Genomic DNA, 23,653 nt, shown 5'->3' on the forward strand with positions numbered 1-23,653 from the left:
GCCCGGCCCGGCCCCGCCCACCGCAGTCTCGCGAGACCCGCGCGCGCCGGGGAGGGGGGGCGTCGGCTCTGACGTCACGGAGGCGTTGGCTCTGACGTCATGCGGGAGGTGGCCCTGACGTCACGGGGCGGGCGCCACAATGGCGGCGGCGGCGGGAGCTTGGCTGAGGGGCTGCGCCAAGGTGACGCCTCAGGGCGGGACGGGGGAGCGGGACGAGGGAAAGCGGCAGCGCGGTGGGGCTCCCTGGCCCCGGGCTGGACGTGTCGGGGTGCAGGGGCAGCTCTGAGAGGCGTGAGGGTGGCGGGGAGCGTCCTTTTCTCCTTGTGCCCCGTGAGTCTGTGTGTGGAGGGACGGTGCTGGCGCTGAGGGAAGTTCTGTAAGTCTTGTGAAATGCGTGTGGGGAGCAGCGCCGGCCTGGCGGCAGAAGCGCTCCGGGGTCTGCTTTAGTTACCCCAGAAGGCTCTGCCGGGGAACGGGCACGGCCCGGGCTGCGCAGCTCCAGCAGCCTTTGCACCGCCCCAGGGCGGGGATTTTGGGGTGTCCGTGCAGGGCCAGGGGCTGCACTGGGTGATGCTGTGCGTCCCTTTCGGAATATTCCTGGTTTTGCTAAACGCGCCTGAGGCGCTGGAGTGTGATCAAGACGTGCGGAGACGCCGGGGTTTAACCAGCCCTGGAGATGTGCTGGCCTGGCAACATCTCACACAGCTCCTGGGGGGGTTGTGGCTCTGGAAAGAAACTGAAATAAAGACAACCAAGCTTCCCGTTGGGGAACTTCTCTGCTGGGAAATAGGAGCTGTGTGGAAACCAGCTGGGACGGGCACAGGAGTGGAGGTCACCAAGGCGAGCGAAGTGAGCTGAGGGAAAAAAAATTGCTTTGGGGTTTTTTTCTGTCTATACCTTAGTGCTGCTGCCAGGTCCAGCAGTAAAATCTTGGTTTAGATTGTAAAACAAACAAGGAAAGGAGGAGAACTGATCTTTTAAAGAGCTAAGGGGGAGGTAAGAATTGAGATAAACAGAAAAATCAATGTTATCAGCAACTGATTCTCAAAAGCCTGTGTTTAGTAGGGCAGTCTGAATCCTGTAGCAGCATAAATCACTACCTACACAAGAAGAGCAGGGAAAGAAGGCAGGGAAGCAGCAGCCAAGGATTTAAGTAATGCACATGCTCTTTAAATAATTGCCTGAAATTAGTGATACTGCATGGCCTGTAAAAAAAAAAAAAAGTACACAATAATGTAGTGACTTGATTGTTTATTTAGTTTTTAAGCCTAAATGTTGAACTAAAACATGATTTCCACACTGGGCTGTTATTCCTCTGGGACAGCTGTGAGTTGCTGCACTTTGTGTGGGAGTTGCCAGCATTAATCCCATCCTTTGGATGCATCCCACTGGTTTTAAAACTTTTCAAGGTGACCTTTTTAGGAATTTTAGGAATGTTCCTTTGCTCCTGCAAAGGAGCAAAGTGTCTCAAACAATTACTGACCAAAGCATGGTTGATAAATGCCTGAACCAGCTTGGACAGGGCTTGGAGCACTTTGGGGTGGTGGAAGGTGTCCCCTGGCAGGGGGTGGCACTGGATGAGCTTTAATGTCCCTACTCCATGATTTTATGCTTTAAATTCCCAGTGATTTGCCATGGAGGAGAACACTCTTTTCTCTGTACTTGGGGATGAAGTGGTGGAAGGAGCAGGAGGGGTGTGTGTGTTTGCAGCCCTGTCAGTGCTCAGGAAGCAGCACAGTGTTAAACAGAAGTGTGCACGTGTGTGCTCGGGTTTTTCCTTCTCAGAGCCCGCCAAGGACAGAGTTGCACAGGTGGATGTTTGCACACCTGGCTGTCAGGTGACCCCAGCATAGCTGCGTGTTCCATTAGTAATCCATTCCTGGCTGCCTGCTCCCACAACATGCTTGCCTGGGGTTTAATCTCTATTAAAACAATGGTTTCTTTATTTTATCACAGTGACTCCAGTAACTGCATCATCAGTTGGAAGTGTTGCAGCTATTGCTGACCATCCAAATGTACTCCTAATTTAGCCCTGCTCACCAGTGGTTGTTTTGTGTCCCCAGGGGTGTTGAATGTGAATAAACACTGAATTTTCACAGCAATATTTATTTTCTCTGTTACCACTTCTGACTGTTTGTTGTTGTTGGGTTTCATTTTGTGCCAAAATCAGAATTTCCTTATCACAGCAGGCTTTTGCTTCTTGTCTCCACGAGAGTTCGTGGATGTGTTTTCCATCAGTTCTTCAGCCAGGAAGATGACAAGTGTTGAAAGCCAACATGAAAGAGGGGGAATTATTAGAAGGATCAAAGGAATTTTTACTTCCTGACCCCAGAGTTTCTGCTGGTTTTGGAGGAATGCTGCTGTCCCAGCGTGCACTGTGGGGTTGCCCTGTGTTCTGAGAGTCGAGCAGCCAGTCTGTTCCTCACTCTGGGGGTCACAAGGAGTGCTGCCAAAAACCCGTGCTGGCAGACGTGTGTTTTCATTCTTCGTGGCCCAGCTGTGTCTCTCCTGGGGGTTTCTGTCAGCACTTGTCCTGGTGAGACGTTTGTGTCTCCACGCTTGGGACTGACATGGCAGAAGTGCCAGCAATCTGCAGCAGAGATCAGCCCCGGAGTGGGCTGGGTTTGGGGAGCTGTGGGAGAGAACAGAACCATTGTTGTGGCATTTCTGAGACACAGACAAACTGTGCTGCTTTTCAGGGGTACATTTTAGCTACTGCTGGCCCATTACTTTTTGAGCCAGATGCTTTATGCCAACTTCCTTTTAAATCCTAAGGAATTATTCTGTGTTTGGAAAGCATATTGTCCTTCATACCAAACTTGCCTTTCTAAAGCCTGCTGTGAGGTAAAGTCTTTGAACACAAAAGCTTTTAGGTCTCTGAGGGACAAAGCTGTCCCATTATCCATGTCCTGACAATCACTGTGTGTAGCCTCCTCCCAAAAGCCCCTGTTCTGTTCATTTTTGTGACTTTTGCCACATATTAATGCTGTTCCCCACAGTAAAATGCTCAGCCTCTGCTCTTCTGGTTGGATAACCAATGCTTGTGGAAATCATTGTTATATATTGTGGACAAATGGGGAGCATAAGCATGAATCACTTCGTTTTAGCTCCTTCCCATGCTTTTAAAATAAATCAACCAGATTAGTCACATTAATTATTAGTAACTCCATCAACATTAGTTATTAGTAACTCTATCAACACACAAACTGTGAGACTTTACCTGTGTGGGAATTAACTGTACAGAAGCATTCAAATGCCAGGGCTTTGTCTACAAAATGCGTGCTCATTGTGAAAATCATTAAGTGGTGGACAAGAATCCAGTCTGAATACAGAAATCCACAGTGCTGTTAAAAGTTAGGCCCTTTCACAGCAAAATGCCAACAATCCACATGAGGGGCTGTCAGATTGCTTCAGAAACAAGAGTTGCTGGTCCCTAGAAAAGCAGGGGGAAAGCTAAAGTCAGTCAATTAAAGTTGACAGGCCTGTGAAAATCATTGTATGTGTATTTTATGATTCTTGTTAATTAAAGTATTAATTCTATTGAAACACACACTACTCTGAATATTGCAGTAGACGTGCAAAATTATCTATCCAGATGAATACTATCAGCAGGGTTTATTTGCTGTAAACACTAAAATTGACTAAAAAAATGCTTGTGCGTACTTTGTAGAATAATCTTGTGTTAGTAAACTACCAGGAAGAAAACTGTGTCATGTTAAAAGTAATTAAATATTAAAATATAGATATTAAAATATAGATATTTTAGGGGAGGGGAAGGTTATATTTTCACAAAAGCTTTCAAGCTGAATATTAGATGCAAGTTATATTTCCTAATCATTTGCTGATCATTTGCTGTGAACTTCAGTTCACAGAACTGAACTTTTATTTGCTGAATAAAAGCACTGGATAAAGTTATATATGGTTGTCTGCATACAGTCTAACTGTTTGCATGTTCTGTGTTTGTTTCCAGCAGCTGAGAAGACACATGCCAGCACGCCTGGCTCCTTGGAGGGTTTCTGCCTGTGCTTTTAGCTCCTCCAAATCAGAGCCCAAGCCAAACGTAGCCGGTGATGGACTTGCCTGTGCTCCACTTCAAATGTTCACTGAAGAGGAGGCCATGCTGAAAGACATGGGTAGCTATTATCTCTGGAGTTAAAATTCAGAAATGTTTCAAGTTAAAGGGATATCTTAGCTTAAAATTTTGTTTCATTATTTATTTCTAGCCAAATGTTGAGATGATTTGGGGGAGTTGTGCTTTACGCCTTGTGCTGCTTGGGCTGCTTACTTTTTCTTCTGACATGCATAAACTGTCAGAAGCACCACATTCCTGTTGTATTGATCCCCGAGGAGACTGTTTATTTATTTATTTATGGAATATTTACACGTTTTCTCTCTTCTCTTCATTGCAGTGACCAAATTTGCCCAGGAGCGAGTTGCACCTTTCGTGCAAAAAATGGACGAGAATGCAAAAATGGAAGACTCCATCGTGCAGGGATTGTTTGAACAAGGGGTCTGCACACCTTTACCTAATCTTTTATTTGGAAAGTAACAGCATTTTATGTATCTCTAACTGTGCCTTGTTCAGATTTATAGATGAAAAGATTGAGGGGTATAATTCAAATGAACTAACGAATCATTAAAAATTTTGGAGTTGTCAATCACATGACAACTTTCTTTACAGCATTATCAGTCTCCATCTTTTACTGTATTTTTTTTCCATCTCCCCCATACCACATACTTCACCTTATCTTTTAGTTCCTTGTCTTCCCTCCCTCAGTTTTTCTAAATTGGATAAGCATAGTTGGATGCTGGAAAGGCCATGACTCCAGGTGTTGATGAACCAGGAGTCCTCTGTGCCTTACTGGGCAGCCGTGAGGACTTACATTGCCAAAATCCTGGTGTTCATTCCTGGATTCAATTGTAGCCTTTCCAGCTATCAGGGCAAAATTTATACATTTGTACCTTTTCCATTTCAGCTGATGAGTATTGAGCTTGGGGAAGAATATGGAGGAACTGGAGCTTCCTTTTTTTCAATCATATTGGCAGTGGAAGAATTGGCCAAAGTTGATCCAGCTGTGGCTCTTGTGTGTGAACTCCAAAACACTCTAACCAATAAATTGTTTACCACCTATGGAACAGAAGAACAAAAGAGAACTTACCTGCCCAAGGTGTCCAAAGATACAGTGAGTCAAAGTCTTACTTGACTTAACTCTTGAATTTATATTATTGTTTAGTAATGTTAGTGGGGATTTTTTCTTTCAGTGGCTAATGTGTGTCTGCAGCTCTGGAAATATGTGTGAACTTTGAAACACTGGTTAGAGCTGGGATCTGTGGTGATATAGATACATCCTGTCATCAGTAGCTGAGAGGTAAAAGTGGAAAGGCACTTATTAGTTTCATTAAAATTTAATTTACTGTGGAAAAGAACTGTAAAGCAGTTGACTTTGAGAGATGTGTAATTACACAGTGTTTCTATTCTTAATCTTCATAGCTGAAACTCAGTTACTTTAATGCAATAGGTTAAAATGTTTGAATTTCAGAGACTTGTGCTGGCTTGTAAGTATTTTCCTTATAGGATTAATTTATATTGGTGAAAATTAAATTGGCTTTTCCCCTTCCCTTGACAGTTAGGGAGTTTCTGTCTTTCCGAGGCTGGGTCTGGCAGTGATGCTTTTTCCTTGAAGACTCGAGCTGAAAAGAAGGGAGATTACTACATCATCAATGGCTCAAAGATGTGGATCAGCTTAGCAGAGGATGCAGGAGTTTTCTTTGTCATGGCAAATACAGATCCATCCTCAGTAAGTTGCTACAGAATTCTTGAATTTCAGTGACAGCTGCTGATAGGTGAAACTGTGGATTTTATACTAAAAATCTGATGTTAGAGGTTAATACTCTGTGCACCCTTTCCTAGCTGACTGCAAACCTTTCAAAATATTTCCCAACAAAACTTGAGAACCTGGTGAGCAATTTAATAAATTTCTCCAACCAGGGAAAATAAAAATGTCAGGATCATGGTTGCTTAGATGAAGAGCACAGCACTGGTGGTGTTCTGAGTAACAGCACTCACTCTTTTCCAGCCTTTCTGACTTAGCTGACAACTTCCTGTTGGTAAAAGGCAAAATGGAAAGCTAAAAAGGGTTTTATAGTAAAATATGTCCAGTGAAAAATTACACAGCTCAATATGCAAGCATCAGGTTTGTGCCCAGTCTGGATGCAGGTAGTAGATTGTGAGGGATATTGGGATGAAAACCAGTTTTTGATTACTTTTAATTCCCCCCAGGGCTACAGAGGAATTACATGCTTCGTAGTGGATCGCAACACAGAGGGGCTTCACGTGGGGAAAAAGGAGGACAAGCTGGGCATCAGAGCGTGCTCCACCTGCCCAGTCACCTTGGACAACGTGAAGGTAGTGTAAGTTCAGCTCTTGAAGCATAATTTGTGTACAACTGGAACCTGGCCACACGTAAGGAAAGAATATTAAATAAATTCCCTATTTTTTCCCTTAGACACACTGATTGCTGGGCATATTTTAGCATCTTCCTTCCACAGAAGTCCAGGGAGGGGTTGGATTTCTTAATTTTTTATGTGATTTTCTCTCAGTCATCAGTTTATAACCATGTGAATCTGGGAATGCTCTAATCAGGTATCCTAGGAATCAAACTGTGGTTTGTGTTTTATGCCTTCACTTACGAGGAGCAATTGATGAAACTTGTGAACCCTTTTAGCAGTTGCAAAGCAGAATAGAACAGGAATAATTGGGTGGTTTTGTTTTTTAGGTTCCTGAGAGCAGTATCCTGGGCCAAGTTGGACAAGGCTATAAGTATGCCATTGGAATGCTCAATACTGGCAGGATAGGGATTGCTGCACAGGTGAGTGGTTTGGTTTCTTACTGAGCACAGCCAGGATGTCATTTGAATTTGGACTGAAATCTGTGGAATATTTAAAGCTGTTTGGAAAATACTTTATTAAAAGCTCGAGTGCCACTAGATGTCACTGTTCCCGTAGCAAAGTAACAGCCAAGATGGGAACAGCTGCCACTGGGAAAATTCTCCTGTGGTCACATAAGCAATAGACTTGAAAAACATTAAATGGCAATTAGCTTCTCTTTGGTCGTTAACTTATCGCTACTGAATTGTGTCCACGTTCTTGTCTTCCACTGTGAAAATTTATTTTACAAAGAAAAGTAACATTGGAAACTTTAACACACTGCAATGTATAAATTAGTGCTTCCAGGTGGGGTTGTATGGGGCTGGCAATTGTAACCTAGTGCTAACTGATGTTTTCCCAACAACTTGTTTTTAAAAGTCAACTTTTTTTTTTTTTTTTTTTAATAAATGTGATTTTCTCTAGCAGAACTGTTCCAGTTCATTGTTGTGTTTGAAAATGGCACTGTATGACATCTTAGGGGAAAATCCTTACTGACCTTGGAGTTATTTCAAAATGTTGTATTTTGCTGTAAAGTCAGTTTGGATTTCAGAATGCTGCTGATCTCAGTGGAAATCAAGTTCAGCCCCAGAATAAAATCACTTGTGATAAGTTTTTTATATTTTTAATTTACTTTTGAAAGTAATCTTTTCTTTGTTTATACTTTGTTGTGCAATATTTCTGCACTACCAATCTCCTTTATCTTTTGCCCTGGTTTGCAGACAGACCAGAAGAAACCATCTTCATGAAATGGAGATTTTCCACATGGCAATACACCAGGCTGATAATTGGGCTGGCTTTTCCATCATTTCTAAAGATTACCTCTGATTAAACTTTTCTGATCTGGCATTTAAAAAGGGCTGTGGGCCCCATTGTTCCCAGAGATATAAATAATATAAAGGCTCTGGCAGTAAAAGACATGGTCTGGATTTTACTCTTAATTACTCCAAGTTACACCTTAATTAAAAGTTAAGGTCAGGTAGTTGTTATATCTTAATTACTGCCTTCTTGGCACCTTCAAATTAAGAGAAATGGACTTGACAAGAACAGCAGCTCTAAAGCCCTGTGGTATTGAGTTTAGTTTTGCAGTAGTAATAGTTTTAAAAGATAATGAAGATCTTATAAAAGATAATTGTGGCTTTGAAAACAGTTTCAGATGGTTTTAGTGCAAGGCAGCTGCAATATTATGACAGGTGCTGAAGTTGATGTACTTTGTTCTTATAATTTATATAAGGAGATGACAAATCTGATAATGGGGCTGATTAGCAGCAGACTGCAATGTTTTCTTTTACTTTTTTACTAGGTATCATTTTTTTTTCTGTTGTACACCATTAAAGGTAGTTTTTCTAAGCTGTCTGATGTGACACTTTACTGCTTCTGCCTTTGTGGAAAGACAAAATTGATCTACAATTCTTCTACAGTTGTTCTGCAGAGTTGGAAGATAGTGCAAGAAATGTTATCTCTCCTTCCACTCCACTAAGTTTCTAACTTCTGAAATAAATTGCTGATTTTGGCAATTCAGTCTGGTGTCCTCTAGAAAATGAGAAATTATCTTGCTTATGAAAACAGTTTTGATTAATCATTCAGATTATTTTTCCTTTAATAGGGTAATGTAGATCTATAGATCTTCAGTTTACAGTCATTTTCTTACACAATTATGAATTAAAAAAAAAACACTTAATATTTTTGCTATTATAGCTGACTCATAAGTTCTGTTCAAAAATGAGTGGTAGTGTTTTCACAAATACTTACATATGGTAAGAAATGGGCATGCAATAGGTTTATTCCTCAAACTTTTCTTTAGTATAACTCACCTCAGTTTGTGTGATAACTGTCAAATTCTGGCTCCTAGAATTCTCTATGCAAGTTTTAGCAATATCTAGGTAGGAAGAGAACAACTTTTCTCCTGGATATCAACCTGCCTGACCAGAAGATGACCAATTATTATCATCTCCATTGGGGGCATTCAATGAATCTTTTTTTATTTTACCATATCCTTTTTTTTCCTTACAGATGCTAGGACTGGCCCAGGGGTGTTTTGACCGTACAGTTCCCTACACAAAGGAGAGAGTCCAGTTTGGGAAAAGCGTGTTTGATTTCCAGGTACTTGTTCATGGGATATTTCCTCCAAGAAAGAATAAATAACAGTGATAATAACACAATAAACAGTAAAATTAGTATTATGATTTGCAAAATTTATGTTCCACTTCACGTCTTGTCTTTCCTCCTCAAGATTTGAGAGGAAAATTCTGGATGTACATTCATCTATCATGAAAAATCTATCATAAAATTCAGCAATTCAGTGCTGTGTGCCTTTGCAAGTGCCACGCAAATAATTTAAAACTTAAAAATATTATTGATGTATTCCTTTTGCTTGATACCTTATTGACATTCTTTGAAAATAATACACGTGGAACTCCCTTCTGATTTGAGTAGCACACTATACTGAATGTGCCCCAGTTTTTGTACCCTTTCATGAGGTGTAGGGGAAGGGCTTTTTCTGGAGACTAAAGATGATAAAAAGATGAGGAAAACTGAATTATTAGATTTCCTGTGTTGTACAAAGACATTTAGTTTTCATTATAATATCTGTTTCTTACAGCGAAAAAGACTCTTTGTTGCAAAAATGATGTATAGTTTAATAAGGAAGATACATAATTGTAATTACTCTAGTAATTTTCTTGTTAAAAGAAACCTACATCTCAGCTGAAGAGAAGGAACATTAGCACTACTCATAATTTATGCAAATTTTAGGAAGCACTCATAGATACCTAGGAAATGATTGGAACTACGTCTTTTGAATGGGAAATGGAATTTATAATTGCCAAATCATTTTGGTATTTTGACCTGCCTATATATTTCTGCAGATCTGAGAGAATGGTGTTAATGTTCTAATAAGATGAAAGATTTCATTGTGTTTTAGACTACTAAATGTTCATTTTCAATGATCATAATATTTGGGTGTTCTTAAATAAACCCATTCTTCCGTAATACCATTCAGATGTGAGCTCCATCACCTCCTTCCTTCCCCTTGAATCCATTCCTCAGTCGTGTCCTCTGTACCTTTAAGCTGCTCCTAAATCTTGTCTGGTGCCTCTGGGACAAGGAAAGGAGTTGTCATCTTGCTAGTTCTCCACTTTTATTTAAGAAATATTTGTTTACAAGTCTTCCTTGGCTAAGCTCATTAGGGAACCAGACCTGGCTTTGTCTGGGTGAACAGTTGCAGAATGAAAATGCAGCTCTGTCTCACTCACGCCTTTGTAATCCTGAGGAGGATGCTAAGATTGGGATAAAATTATCCTATATATTCCTGGGTTTAAATAGGTAACCCTCTGTCCAGTTAGGCAAAAAGAGCCCCAGTGCTCCTGAATCCAAGACCAGGAAAACATGACTGCAGTTCCTGAGAGCATTTCAGTGGCCCAGGAGCGTTCCCAACCTCTGTGGATAAACACAGAAGTACCACAGAATCACTTCCCACCTGGATCTCGTGTTTTTATTTTAGAGTGCAGGTGCGTTCCGTGGTGAGCAGGATGCTCGTTGCTGGCAGCTCCAGCGGGCTGTGGCTCTGTCTGAGGGCTGTGCTGCTCTTGCAGGGCATGCAGCACCAGATTGCCCAGGTGGCCACGCAGCTGGAGGCAGCCAGGCTGCTGACCTACAACGCGGCGCGGCTGGCGGAGGCGGGCAGGCCGGCCATCAAGGAGGCCAGCATGGCCAAGTACTTCACTGCTGAGGTACCTGAGCTCCCTCGCTCATCCCACTGCTGCTAAAGCTCCTTCTGCTACCCAGCATCTGCTCGGAATTCATCTTGGCTGTGGAAGCTCTGGATGTACTTTTATCTCGGATGCCCCATCCCTGGAGGTGTTCAAGGCCGAGCTGGGTGGGGCTTGGGGCAACCTGGGCTCTAGTGGAAGTGTCCCTGCCCATGCCAGGGGGGTTGCAATGAGATGAGTTTTAAGATCCCCTCCAACCCAAACCATTCTGTGTTTCATGCACAGAATCTGAAGTAAGTCACCAAAGAATAAGCTGCTCGTGCCCCTAAATAAAATTTTTAAAACCAACCAGCAACGCTAAAAGAGGAAAGTGAATTAATACTTTCACTTACCAAGAAAGATTTAATTTTCTCAGAAATCTTATTGTGGCATGAGAAATGACACTGTAAAGAGTTCATTTGTGACCATTTCAGCTCTGCTGGTCACGTCTGTGAGTCTTAAAATGACTCAAAACTGGATGAGTTTTCCCTCTCTGCAGTTGCTGTCTTGCATACCACTGCTGGTCTTTTGCACAGAGCAGCATAGAAACTATTGCAGTAACAGTTAGTGAAGTCCTGATGTCCTCTGGTTTCTGTTGTTTTTATCCTAAAATGGCTTGCTGAAGATGAATACCAAAATACCCATCCTTCTTCCCTCCTGTTCTAGTCACTGCTTTATTCCCTGTTTTGTTATTAATTAGGTACAAAGTATAAGTTCTGCTATCACTGTCTGAAGTTGAATCCTGTGGCTCTGAAACTCTCTTCATAGGTTGCAACACTGACAACCAGTAAATGTATTGAATGGATGGGAGGTGTTGGATTCACCAAAAATTACCCAATAGAAAAGTACTACCGTGACTGCAAGATAGGTGAGTGCCACTTTCTTACCAGGTATCTCTTGTAGCTTTGGTGCTATTGAAGTTTGAGGAAGAAGGGCTGGCTTCTTTCCTCGGGATATTTTTTCCCTTGAGACTGTATCAACACTAATTCAGAAGCTCAGATATAAAAGTTAAGGTATAAGTGGATGTACATGCAAGGCTAGTTAAAATGTTTCATTAGATACCAACAAAATGCAGACACAAACACTGTGTCTCATTCTATTAAGAAACTTTCTGTAAGAAAAAACAAATAATTAAAAATGCCTTCATTAGCTTTAAGATCTGAATCCACGTGGAGTTCTCTTTTCAAGGCTTTCTTGTTTATCAGAATAATCCTTGGACACAACAGTTTGATATTTTTAACAATCTTACCCTTTGGCTTTTATTATAACAGCATTTGGAGCTTCTTCATTTTTGTTGGCTATTTAAGACTTGCTTTTCAGGAAAATATCTTTGCATTATGTGTTGCCAGAAAAGTGCTTTCATTGTTACAGATAATAAAATATGAACGTTTATAATATTATATAAATAATTACAATTCTTTGCTCGTACTTGCACAGTAAAGCTTCATTTCATAATTGAAAAGGTTCTCACTGGACTTTAGGATTATATTTTGGTCTCTCTTCATAAACTCACTGTGGGTTTAGAGTTTACTAATTTGTTTTCTTCTGATTTCAGGTACAATATATGAAGGAACTTCAAATATCCAGTTGAGCACAATTGCAAAATTCTTAGCACAGGAGTACTGAAGCCATGAGGACTTTCTTGATGCTACATAAAAATCATTTCCCTTAACACGGATTGTAAATGTATTTGTAATTACAGAAGGCATTGATGGCATCATAAATAAGAATACACCATCACAGTGAAATCACAGGGAAAACCATGAGTTCCCCATTTCAGGAGAGGGAGAGATTCATGTGAAATCATAATTTCCACATTCAAATCTGGACTTCTTTCTGCCTGAGGCCCTTCCAAGCACTGGGTTTAGCTCCCTTAGCTCATGCCAGCAGTTCATCTCCACTTGGAGATTTCAGAGTGAAAACAAAGGAATCCAAATCCCTGGCATTTCTGTTTTTCCACCTGGGAGAAGGGGCTCTCCACGTGCAGCCGAGCTGGTGTGTGGAGTGGAGCTGCACTTGGGGTGTGCTGCTGCATTAGTATGGGGTGCAAAGAAAGGGAAGTGGTGCTTTCCTCTCTCCCAGGTGGAGTGATGTCCATGGAGCTGCTGTAATTGGAGTCATTTTTATAGCAGCCCTCAGTGTGTTCTTGAGGATATCTTTGTAATTAAGCCCTTGCAGCCCCAATTTGTACTCCTGAAAGGTGGATAATATCCACCTCCCTTTCCAGCCTTCTCAGCTGTTAAGGGTTTTAATCTAAGAGCCTATTTATAGTTCTCCTTTCATAAAAGGTTGAGTTGAAATCTTTCTGAAATGGGGTTAAAAAAGCTCTAGTAGTTCTGCAAAAGGACAGATATAAGCTGGGTAATGGGAGTGCTGTGATTCTACCTCCCAGTGGCCTTTCCACTTTCAATGCATTTTACAAACTTTAAAGGGAGGCACTGTTAATTTCCAGCCTAGAATTCCTTGCTCCTGGAAGTTAGTGGTTCTCTAGCACAGTTTTTCCCTTTTTTAAGAGAGAAAAAAGGGCAGGGGGCTGGGAAGTATTTGCTTTTTTATTTATCTCTGTTTACTCTAAAATTAGACATTTTATTTACAGCAGAAACCTCTTCAGTGCTGGAGAGCTAATTAACTAATAATCAAGAGACAGGAAGCTTAATATATGAAAAATCATCCTAATTGCTGTAATTGGCAATCTGTTTCAAGTGTTTTGGGGAGGGAAGGATTGGTTTTCTGGTTTTGGCTGACTTAGAGGAATCTCATTTTTAAAGCTTGCCTTTCACTGATGATTCACTCTGAGTGGAGCTTAGAACATTACAGGCTGAGACTCCCAGAGGATTTCCTAGCAAAGCCAGGGCAAGTGACACTTAACAAGTGGGATTTGTAAAACAAGCAGTGCCTTAGACAAAGAAACAAGCAAGGATGAAAAGCACTATTAAAAAGTTCTCTGACTTCAAAGGGAAGTAACTGCTTTAGTGAATTAATCCCTCTATGTACACGCTTTGCCTGGTAATGGGCAAAGAATTATTGTGGTGATTATCCTTGTGCCAATAAAAAAGCCCCTCCCTTATCAGTTTGATCAAGAGCTTTGAGATTTACAAAAATACAAGAGTAGGCTAGATGGTTTCTGAAGTTTTCTTCTAGCAATATTATTATTAATCATTATTATTATTATTATTATTATTATTATTATTATTATTATTATTATTATTATTATTATTATTAATGCATTTCAGATTTACTTGCAGACTTTCAGCTGAATTGAAACAGCTGGGGAAATTTAGATTAGAATCAAGACTAGTCTTAATTCTTATTTTGATTAGAATTAAGACTAGAATTAAGACTACAGACACCACAACATTTAACTGCAGTTATTCTGCTCCACACAGTTTATGTGTGAATCTAAAATAATCAAAACCACACTGCCAGATGCTTGATTTAATGCTGATTACTGTGCTGAGCTGTGCCAAGGTGAGGCAGCCCTTGGCTGCTGAGGTTTAATCTGCTTTGCTCACATGAGTGTCCACACAAAACAGGGTTTGGTTTTTGCTGTGATCTCCTGGTTTGAGACACTCTCAGCTTGGCATCTGCAGTTTTGTGTGAGACTGAGGACTGGCAATACTTAACTGATTCAATACAGTGCCAGAAACAAACCCTTTGTGGGGGAAAGTGCAGAGCTCTTTGAAGGACTGTTAAGGGCTGGATATCCAGGATTATGTAAAAAGACTCTCTTTGTGTAGAACTGTGTCAGGTATCCATTTGAAAAAATAACCAGGGGAAAATGAGATTTAATGGGATTCCTCACAGTCTGATGTGGGATGCCTGAGTCCAGCAAACAACCTGAACATCCTCAGCAGCAATTCAACAGTTGCTGATGAGCTTTTTTTTCTCAATAAAGCAAGGTCAAGCCTTTAACTAATGTTACAGCTGTAAATATTTCATGTCTTTGTTATGTATGCTGTATTTTGTACACAGTTTTGAAAGAAATAAATAATGTATTGTATTTATATACAAAATTTTGTGGAGGAGTATGTGCACAAATCAATTACGACCCCTGAGTAACTTTCCTTGCTGTTTTAAGAGGACAGGTACCTGTGTGGAGAGCACTGGCTGCTCTGGTCTCTGATTCTGGGGAGAGTTAGAGAGTCACAGAATGGTTTGGGTTGGAAGGGACCTTAAATCCCACCCCTGCCACCTGAACTCAGCTGTGTGGTTAGGAATGAGAAGTGCTGTGCTGTTGTCCAGGAGCTGTTTCGAGCTGCCTGTGCTCCCAGCCCTCGTTCTGCTTTGGGGCAGGCATTTCTGGGTGGTCATAGATGGCAATTCTACATTTGGCACTGTGGGCAGAAACTGCAGAGCTGGTGTGGGCAGTGCTGGGAGGCTTTCTGAGCTTTTAAGCTGCTTTATGTACTCAAGATATATTTTATTAGTGACTTTTTATGCCCTTAGTCCACCCAGTCTGTTGTCCTGGAACAGCAACTTCAGTATCAAATGTTTCATGTGAGCTTCCCTGGTTAGAAGAAAAGACCTGTCTTGAGAATGTATTAAAAAGTGCCTGAATTTTGTTTTTGCTTGATACAATGCTAATCTTGTATATGAGTTCATGCTTCTCTAATATTCCGTAATTTAAAATTGTTGCCAGATCCTGGAGGTTTTGTACCAGGAGAGAATGGCTGTGTCAGTCAGGTTTCTCTAGTTCTGTTCTGCTTGGTGATCAAGGCAGATTTCCACAGAAGGGTTTAATCACTACTTGGGAAATACTCAAATACAACATTTTGTATCATCCTTTCTATGCTGTTGTTCTTTCTTTCATATTTTCTTTTCCCCGTGTAAAGATTGTGTTGGAAAAGGCTTACATGAACTACAGAGTTATTGTTCTTTGGGAGCCCTTTGCTATGTAAAGACTTTTCTAATTAACATGTTATTGCGTTTCCACTTGAAAATCTTTTGGTGAGAGACACATTTGAAGTTCTTCCACCAAGCCAAGCTCGATTGGAAGCCCAGTCTGTTTTGAAAGCAGCTGTCTGACTTCCCTGAGCTGGTACTGGATACACAAAAGCTGAAGAAATGCTTTTCCTCAGCCCCAGGATGTACTCAGGGTAACTAGAAATAACCAGTGTGTTCCCTAACAGCTTGTTTATTGTTCAAAGGAACATGCAGTGTACACTGTAACATTTTTTTTCCGGTGAAATATTTAGAAATCTAAATCAAAAATATGTGCAGTCTCACTAGACAGAAATAGCATTTTTATATATTTTGTCTTTCAAGATCATTTGGATTTACATCTTTCTGAAGCTATTCTCTCTCTCAGTAACTGCAGAGCTGCTAACACTGGAGGACTTGGACAAACTAAAAAAAGTCCAGTTTTTAGTGATTCCTTTTCAGTGAGGCTAAAGAGGGGCTGGTTGCTGCCTTCAGCCAGGGACATTCAGCCAAGCCTCAGGCAATGACCTACCCTCAGAACAGAATCATTTTCTGATCATCCCTCTCTTCACATTAAGTTTGCCACAAGACTCTCGGATTTTTTTGGCCTGAATTGTTTTCAAGGACACCCTGTGAAATTCTTCTATTCCTTAATTTGCATCCTAAACGTGCAAATTAAGTGCAAATTTGTCAGTACAAACAGAGCAGGTTTTAATTTAATACTGTGCTGCCGAGGTTTTCTGCTTTTGTTTAGATCATTCCCAAAGACATGATAATTACATGTTTGACATTAGCTTCTCTGGGCACTTTTTGGTTTTCTGTAGAAGAAATCTGCTAAACTGCTGTAAAAATAATCCAGGAATAATTTAAAAATAAAAGTTAAGGTTTTGGAAGCATAGTTAAATAGTGAAAAGCTCCAAAGGACTTGTTTGGTCAAGAGCTGCTGAAGATGGAGTTGATCCTCTCAATGTCTGTCCAGCCAGGCTGCAGAAGGAAAATCATTTTCTGGGTTTAATTGCAGCAGTGCCTACATTTGATTGATAAGGCAGTTTATTCTGACTGTTGCTTGAATAATAAAAGCTGGATTCAGCAGGATATTTGTCATAAAATACATTTGGGTGCCATGCAGGATTCCCAGTTTCCAGGGCCCAAGGGAAGGTGCAGCAACAGATCTTCCATTTAATGCTGGAAGAATTTTAGCTGTACTGTACTTTGACTCCAGTGATCCAATTTGCAGAGATAAACAATTCTCTGGCAGTAATGCAGCTTGCCATTATTTAATAATTATTTAAAATGTGCCTTGTTACCCTTGTGTACCAATCTGGGCTGCAGGGGAGCGCTGCAGGGCTCCGATTCTTCAGGGGCTGACACAGCACTGGGCTAAAGCACCCCATGCTCTGGTGTCTCAGACTGTTCTAATTTAATAGCAAACCTTCTCTATCCTGCTGCTTCTATTTAGAAGTGTCCAAAAGCCCTTTTTTTTCTTTTTTTCTTTTTTTTTCTCCCAACTGTAAAAGCCTTCTGGCACTAAATTACATCTATTCCTTGACTGAAACATATCTGCTCTATGCTAACCTCATTATCCAGGAATGATTTCTAGAAGAGGAAGTGGAGAATAATTAAATCATTCCTAACTGAAGGAAATGCTTCGCAGAACTATACAAATTCCAATTTGGCCAAGATGCTGTGGTTTCAGATTCTATTTCTGGGAAGGGCAGAGGGACAAACAGTTATTTTTGGAGTCGTGGGCAGCTGGCTTCTGGCTGCAGTTTTCTCTCTTACCTTGAGCTGGGAGTGGGCTGGGACATCCCTGCTGAGGAGGGAGCACATTTCCTGCCCCCACCCTCCTCAGTACCTGTCCTGCTGGTGAATTAAACTCATCCCCCTTGCTGCAGGTGTCACCTGCTCTGCTTGGTGCTGGCTGAGGCCCTGAACTGGGGGATTTTCCTGCAGAATTGATCCTCAGCCCTGACCTGAAGCAGCCACTTGTCAGCAGCGGTGGCCTGCCCTTGCTGCCAGCGCAGCTGTGAGGGGACACACACTTCCCCCTCTGAGCCTGGGACACAGTGCCTGGAATAAAGTCAGGATTGGATTTTGGGGGTTAAAAATGAGCTTGCTGTGTGTGTGCTCAGCCTGGGGGAGCCCACGGGCTGGGCATGGCCCCTCGTGGGGCTCTGTGCTCACATCTTTAGATTTTCACATTTTTTCCATCTGCAAATCTCACTCTTCTACAGGTTAAGGCAAAAAAGAGGTAAAAAAATCCCTCACAGCCAGCTCTTTTTATGTGGGAATGTTTGCAAGTATATTAGTGGTGTGTGATTGATTTATTAATTGGGAAATAAACAACTGGCATGCTGGAAGAAAAGCTTTTCAGTGCTCCACAACTTTGGTCTTTCAAGGAATCAGATCACTGAAATGAGTTATGCATTCAGGAAATCCACTCAGAATTCAGAACATATGTCCTACTTTCCCAGCTTTTCCTTTAAAAGTTGCTTATTACAATAATGGAGTGTAAAGAGTAAACTTCAGTGATTTGCAAAAGGCACCAGCCTTGTGCCTTTTCCAAGCTGGTTGATTTATGTGCTGTTTGCTGTTTTTGAGAACACAAAACAATTAATTCATGTGTGAAAAGAACAGTGAATTAATCCTAGAGAGCCCTGGAGCCTTTAAAGACCTGAATCATATGTTGAGCTCGTTTAAAACTTGCATAAGAAATTAATGTAGAATAAAGCCCTTTAATTTGAAAAGTGCATCTATAGTAGGTGTCCCTAGGATATCTTCTGGATCATTATTCAGAAAGGTTAAGGAGGACTTTATTTTTTCCTTTCTTTCTTTCTTTCTTTCTTTCTTTCTTTTTTCCCCCTTATATTCAGTATGTATTTTCCAGTTTGCAGCTCAACGTGGTGCATTTCAACTTATAAAGAGGCAGAGATTTTAAAAAGAAACGGGGAGCTTTTTATTCACCTTCCACTTAATTTCCTTGCTGCCTTGCCAGTCCCAGCTTAATGAATGTAATTGCTACCTTTGATGAAAATACTATTATCAAGATCACACATTACATTGGAAAACAGTTTTTCTTTAAACACAGCTACTGCAGTCTCTAATTATGCATGTAACAAGTGGCTCCTGAACAAAAGAGCATGTTGTCTACAATTGCTAGGAATTGGAGCAAGGCAAATTTGAACAAAGAACAGATTAGATTTGCTCCATGCTCCACAAAGCCCATTCCCCTGATTAATTTCCTGCAAAAACTAAAACAATTCTCTCTTAAAAGAAACTAACCCTCATCCCCAGAATGATCCATATGCCATTTGTGTCAATCTATATGATGATAATGGCTACAGATTTAAATTATTAACTATTAGGTGGAGTAAAATAGGAAAGCTCTTTTATAAACTTACCTTTTCATATGTAAATAAGCAGTACAAGGACTTAAGGAACAAAAACCTGACTTTTCTGTGGAAACCAGGAGCAAGAAAGCACCCAGTAACTGAGAGTCTGAATTGTGCGTGTATAATCCAATTATTTTGTCAGTTTGCTCTGTGCTCCGTGTTCTGCACAGGCACTGCAGCAGGAGAACCAGTGTCCTGTTGGGTTTTCCAAGGATGGCACATTTGTGGGCTGATTTCCTTGTTTCCATTTGAGGAGAGTTCTTCTGAAAAGGCTTTCGTTTAATTCTCAAAACAAATCATTTTGTCAACAGGGTTTGATGAGTCAAAACCAGATTTGGAGATGTAGTTTGCTGTCATTCCATGGAAAAGCAGGTAAAATTTTGAGTTGGTGCTTGGCCTGGGATAAAATCCTGCAGTGTGGATTGAATTGTTTTTTGGTATTTCTAATCCAAGGAATTAGTCACAGCAGTTTAGAGCACAGGGTTATTTTTCATCCCTACTTGTATTGATCCAGGATCCCTAGCTGTGGTACAGGATGCATATAAACCACGGTCAGGTGGGTGAAAGCCAAAAAAAAAAAAAAAAAGAAATAAAGAATCTGCTCCAAGGTGTTTACAAGCTGGGTTAGGACTGGGTGTGAGCTACTACAAACCAGGGTCTAGATTATTTTTTAAGGAAAATTGGTGAGCTCCTGTCCTAGAAGGAAATAACAACAGGCATGGTGGTTCTGGTGCCAGCAGTGGCAAAGTGAGGGGGCAGAGGTGTGTGTAATAGCAGCCTGCTTTTCTCTGCACAAGAGCTGCCAGAGCCTTTGCGTCCTCAAAATGTCACTGCGGAGATCCCGGGGACAGTCCTGCCCCTGTCACACCTGTCATTTATCCCTCTCAGCCCCAAAACCTGCTTTGCTTGCAGGTTATCACAGTCTTTCCCAGTTCACATTACTTGTAGTCATATAAAATCTTTAAAATCTGCCCTGCAGATCAGAAAAAAAAAACCCAAACCCAAAACCCCTCCTAATTTTTCTTGTGGATAGAATTAATCAAGATGTAATTATGACACCAAATGAAATTACTTGGAATGTAAAATCCTTCTTCACCATCTTTAAGAAACTGAATTAAAGAAAATGTAAGACATTTCTTAGAAATTAAAATAATTTCTGTTTCCAGACAGTTTTTCTTGAGTCTTCCAGGTACTGTGGATCTTCTGGATGATGGGACACCACGAGCACTGGTGGAAAAACCCATGAGAACAGCCCCACGGTTTTGAGGCTTCTGGCTGCAAATATCTGTGACAAAACAGAGCAGGCCTATAATTACTACCTGGGGAAGCTGGACAACAAAACCAATACATTCACAAAATCCAGAATAACTTGTGGTTTAGTTCCCTGTGTCCCCTCAAACAATTTGTAAGCAATCTCATGAGTCTGGGGCAGCACCTCTGAGAAAGTGTCAGGGTGTGAGTTTTTTTCTCCTTTTAGGGATAAATCCATCGTTCATCTCTTGTTTTAATGTAGCATTTGCTCAACACACTGTAGAAGAGCTGGCTGGGGAGCTTGGCAATATTCCAGTTGCACTTGGAATATTTATCCCTTCGTCCCACTGTCCCTATTTGGGACTCGCATCAGCCAAATGCAGAAGTTCAGCACAGTTCCTGGTGTAATCTGTGTTTCTCTTGGTGTGATGTAGCACCTAATAATGCATTTTTAGCACAGTCATTGTCAGGAATAAGCATTAATTCACAAACGCCCCGTGGCCCCTGGCGCAGGGGCTGTGTGGGGACACAGCCGATTTCTCTGGGGGTGTGACACACCTGATTGCTCTGCAGGATTGCTTCTTTTGCATAAGAGGATCAACCAGGAATTAAAAACTCCAGCCCTGAAGCCTGCACGTGGTGCTACAGTGAATGGAAAGGAACCAGCCCCTGTCCCAGATCTGGTTCCTGTAGGGATTCCTGCTCTGACAGAGGGAAGTGCTGCTCCCTCCCTTGGCACAGTGACAGGAGCCTTGTGCTGATCACAAATTGGGATCCAACTATTGTTAGCCAGTGGTGGGGAAGAGTAACTAGTGGACCAAAGAGGATGAGAAAGAACTGAAAAGGAGAAGGCTTTAGTGAGGTTTTACCCACCTCAGTCCCCTTCTCCATCCAGTTCTTAAAATAACACAGAGCAGGGGGCAGACCTTGCATCCACATTTAAATAATCCCAGAGTAAATAATTCCTTTGCTTTCAAATAATCCCAGTGGGGATGCAAAAGGGAAGGAGTCAGTGCAGAGCCACTGATGCCTTGTGCAGACTGCCCTAGAACAGAGACTGGACAGAGCTAAAGAATAAAGCAGGGATTTATTCAAAGCATCTCCTCAATGGATCCACCTTGGGCAGCGCAAGAGCCCAGCCAGGGCTGCACCCAAGATGAACCAAAATGGTCCCAAAATGAACCCAAGATGAACCCAAATGGTCCCAAAATGCACGAGCGCTCCCGGGGTCTCTCCCTTGGCTCAGCTCTGCTCCATTTGCACCTTGCAGTTCATTGTCCCGTTCCAGCTTTAGCCCAGGCACTCCCACCCTGCTTGTTTTTCTCTCTCCAGCCCACGCTGTTTGTGCTCCTGGGCTGAGCTTTGGATCATTTGTCCTTGGTGCCCAGCTGGAGCAGGAATTGTTTTGTGTCCCTGCTCTGTGCAGAGAGCTCAGCATCCCCTGATATGCAGCCCAGACCCACACACTAAAGCAGCACAGAATCTGGAAAATAGAAAAGCTGAACCCGAGGCATGAGCAGGGGCAGCTCTTTCCTCAGCTGTGCTGGAGCTGAGCACAGGCCAGCTCAGTGCACCTCAGCTGGCACACAGGGGCCGTTTGTCTCAGGCTCTTCCCCATCCAGATGTATGATCCAGAGAGAAGGAAAAAGGAGTTGAGGTTTAAACTCTTATCACTAAAGTGAGTCTCCCTCTACATTAAAAAACTATCCAGACATTGTAACAGGAATGGGTTCAGTTCTTATGTCATAAATTTGTGTGTGTAGAAAAAAGACTTATTGGCGAATTTAGCAGTATTTTTCGTTGAACTGGCAGTTGCTAACCATTACACCAGTATTTATTTGATTCTTAAAGAGCACAAAAGCATGGACTACAAATAAAGAAGATGGAGTAATAGCTTTTGACTGGACCACTAGCTTTAAACTTGAAATGAAGTGTCCAGTTTTGAGTTACTGTGTCCAAATGCCATTTGTACAGTTTGAAAAGTGGGGGCATTTTTCCAGCTTGTCACTGTTAGCTGTAGTTCATTCCAGTGAATGATATCACTGAAGGAGCAGTTGTTCTGCTATAAGTACTTCACTCATGACTGGAATGTATTAAATGTATTAATCTGTGCCTGAGAGCGTAATTTAGGGAAGCCCTACATTTGACACATTCTTGTACATCCTTATTTTATTGCCTTATCCTGCAGGTAACAATGTCTCAAAAGCAAAGGGACGGGATGAAGTTAAAATTACGTGTCACCAAATATTATATGCACTTTTTGCCGCTCATTCCGCTGTCAGAATTACGGATTTTCAACAACATTAGTTTAAATATGTTTATGACTTGATTTACACCTCTGATGTCAAAATAAAATGCCAGGCAGGAACCCAAGGTTTCTAATGAGCTGGGAGGTGAGATGAAGCCATGAGGGGAATGTCCCCAGCCTCGGAGCTCCATCTTTCATGACAAAACTCTGTGGCGGCCGGCGCCTGGGCCAAGCAAAGATAAAACGCGAGGCTTGAGTTATCCTGGAGAGTATTTGTCAAACCTGCTTTAAGCCAGCGGAATAAAAATGTATTTTTGTGGCAAGGTTAGGCTTTATGTCAACGAAGTGAACCCGTAAAGCATTTATAGCCACCTCATGACTATTGCCTGTCATAAATTTGAAACGCTCTTAATCCATGGGTGCGTAATTTTGAGGCACTCGAGACACTCTCAGCACCTTCCGTGGAATTATCCCCCATATTGCTGGGGGAAATTAGGGATGGCGTGGTCAGAGGTAACAAACAGCATTTTCTGAAGGGTGCTGGGAGCTGTGCACCTGTGAAGAGGAGCTGCCCAAAGGTTTGCTGCCCAAACCAGGTGTGGTGTAGGAGCCCTGGCTGCTGCAGGCGCCTCTGCTGTGGTGAGCAGCCCTGGCTCTGAGGAAATCAAAGCAGTTTGGGTGGCTGGATTGAAAGCACAGCCCGGGTGACCGTGCTCAAACCAACTCACCTCCCCTTCCTTCGCGGAGCACACAGGGAATTCAACAACCAGCGCATCCCCAGTTTATGCTCAGCCAGAATTTCCCTGAAGAGCTGAGCCCCTCAGCCTCCCAGCACCCCGGGCTGCTCCTCTGCTTTGACACCCACGTGTTCCCTCGTGCACATCCCAAAATTAACCATCCCAAGCTGCCCCCAGCTTTTCCTACGGGGCGGGAAAGCCTTTGGCGCCGAGGTGCCCCCGCTCCAGCTGCAGGCATGGTCAGCTGGCAGCGAGGGGGATGATGGAGGAGATGGGAGCGGTGCCTGAACTCCGACCCTATCGATCCAGCCACCCCCTCCCAGCTGAGAGGCTGCAGCCCAGTCAGCTGAAAAGGAATTTAAAGGGCGCCCGTGGTCCCCGCGCGGGCCCCCCGTCATTAATAACGTTCTCACCCGTGACAGTGATAAACAC

At 42.1% G+C, this 23,653-nt stretch overlaps 1 protein-coding gene across 3 annotated transcripts; it reads left to right on the forward strand.

The window, feature by feature from the left end:
* Positions 1-44: 44 nt before the first annotated feature.
* Positions 45-14,686, forward strand: ACADSB (acyl-CoA dehydrogenase short/branched chain). 3 transcript variants are annotated; one of them, XM_038140706.1, is made up of 11 exons: positions 45-181; positions 3,974-4,133; positions 4,410-4,510; positions 4,977-5,183; positions 5,628-5,798; positions 6,281-6,406; positions 6,777-6,869; positions 8,938-9,027; positions 10,518-10,655; positions 11,442-11,541; positions 12,229-14,686. In XM_038140706.1, exons 1-11 carry the CDS (start codon positions 140-142, stop codon positions 12,297-12,299), a joined length of 1,299 nt encoding a protein of 432 aa, XP_037996634.1. In that variant the 5' UTR covers positions 45-139; the 3' UTR covers positions 12,300-14,686. The 3 variants fall into 3 exon arrangements, 2 of the variants coding, with proteins under 2 accessions (XP_037996634.1, XP_037996633.1); XR_005257364.1 differs by having other exon boundaries at positions 74-181; positions 3,971-4,133; positions 10,427-10,655; positions 12,229-12,270; XM_038140705.1 differs by having other exon boundaries at positions 75-181; positions 3,971-4,133.
* Positions 14,687-23,653: the final 8,967 nt, after the last annotated feature.

This window comes from Motacilla alba, chromosome 6 (genome assembly GCF_015832195.1).
Source record: "Motacilla alba alba isolate MOTALB_02 chromosome 6, Motacilla_alba_V1.0_pri, whole genome shotgun sequence".
Lineage (NCBI taxonomy): Eukaryota > Metazoa > Chordata > Aves > Passeriformes > Motacillidae > Motacilla > Motacilla alba.

Excerpts from the sequence above, each read along its gene's own strand:
- ACADSB (XM_038140705.1), top strand. The coding sequence starts at position 140 with ATGGCGGCGGCGGCGGGAGCTTGGCTGAGGGGCTGCGCCAAG. Across the intron at positions 182-3,970 it reads GGCTGAGGGGCTGCGCCAAG|CAGCTGAGAAGACACATGCC; the intron begins GTGACGCCTCAG and ends GTTTGTTTCCAG. Across the intron at positions 11,542-12,228 it reads CTACCGTGACTGCAAGATAG|GTACAATATATGAAGGAACT; the intron begins GTGAGTGCCACT and ends TTCTGATTTCAG.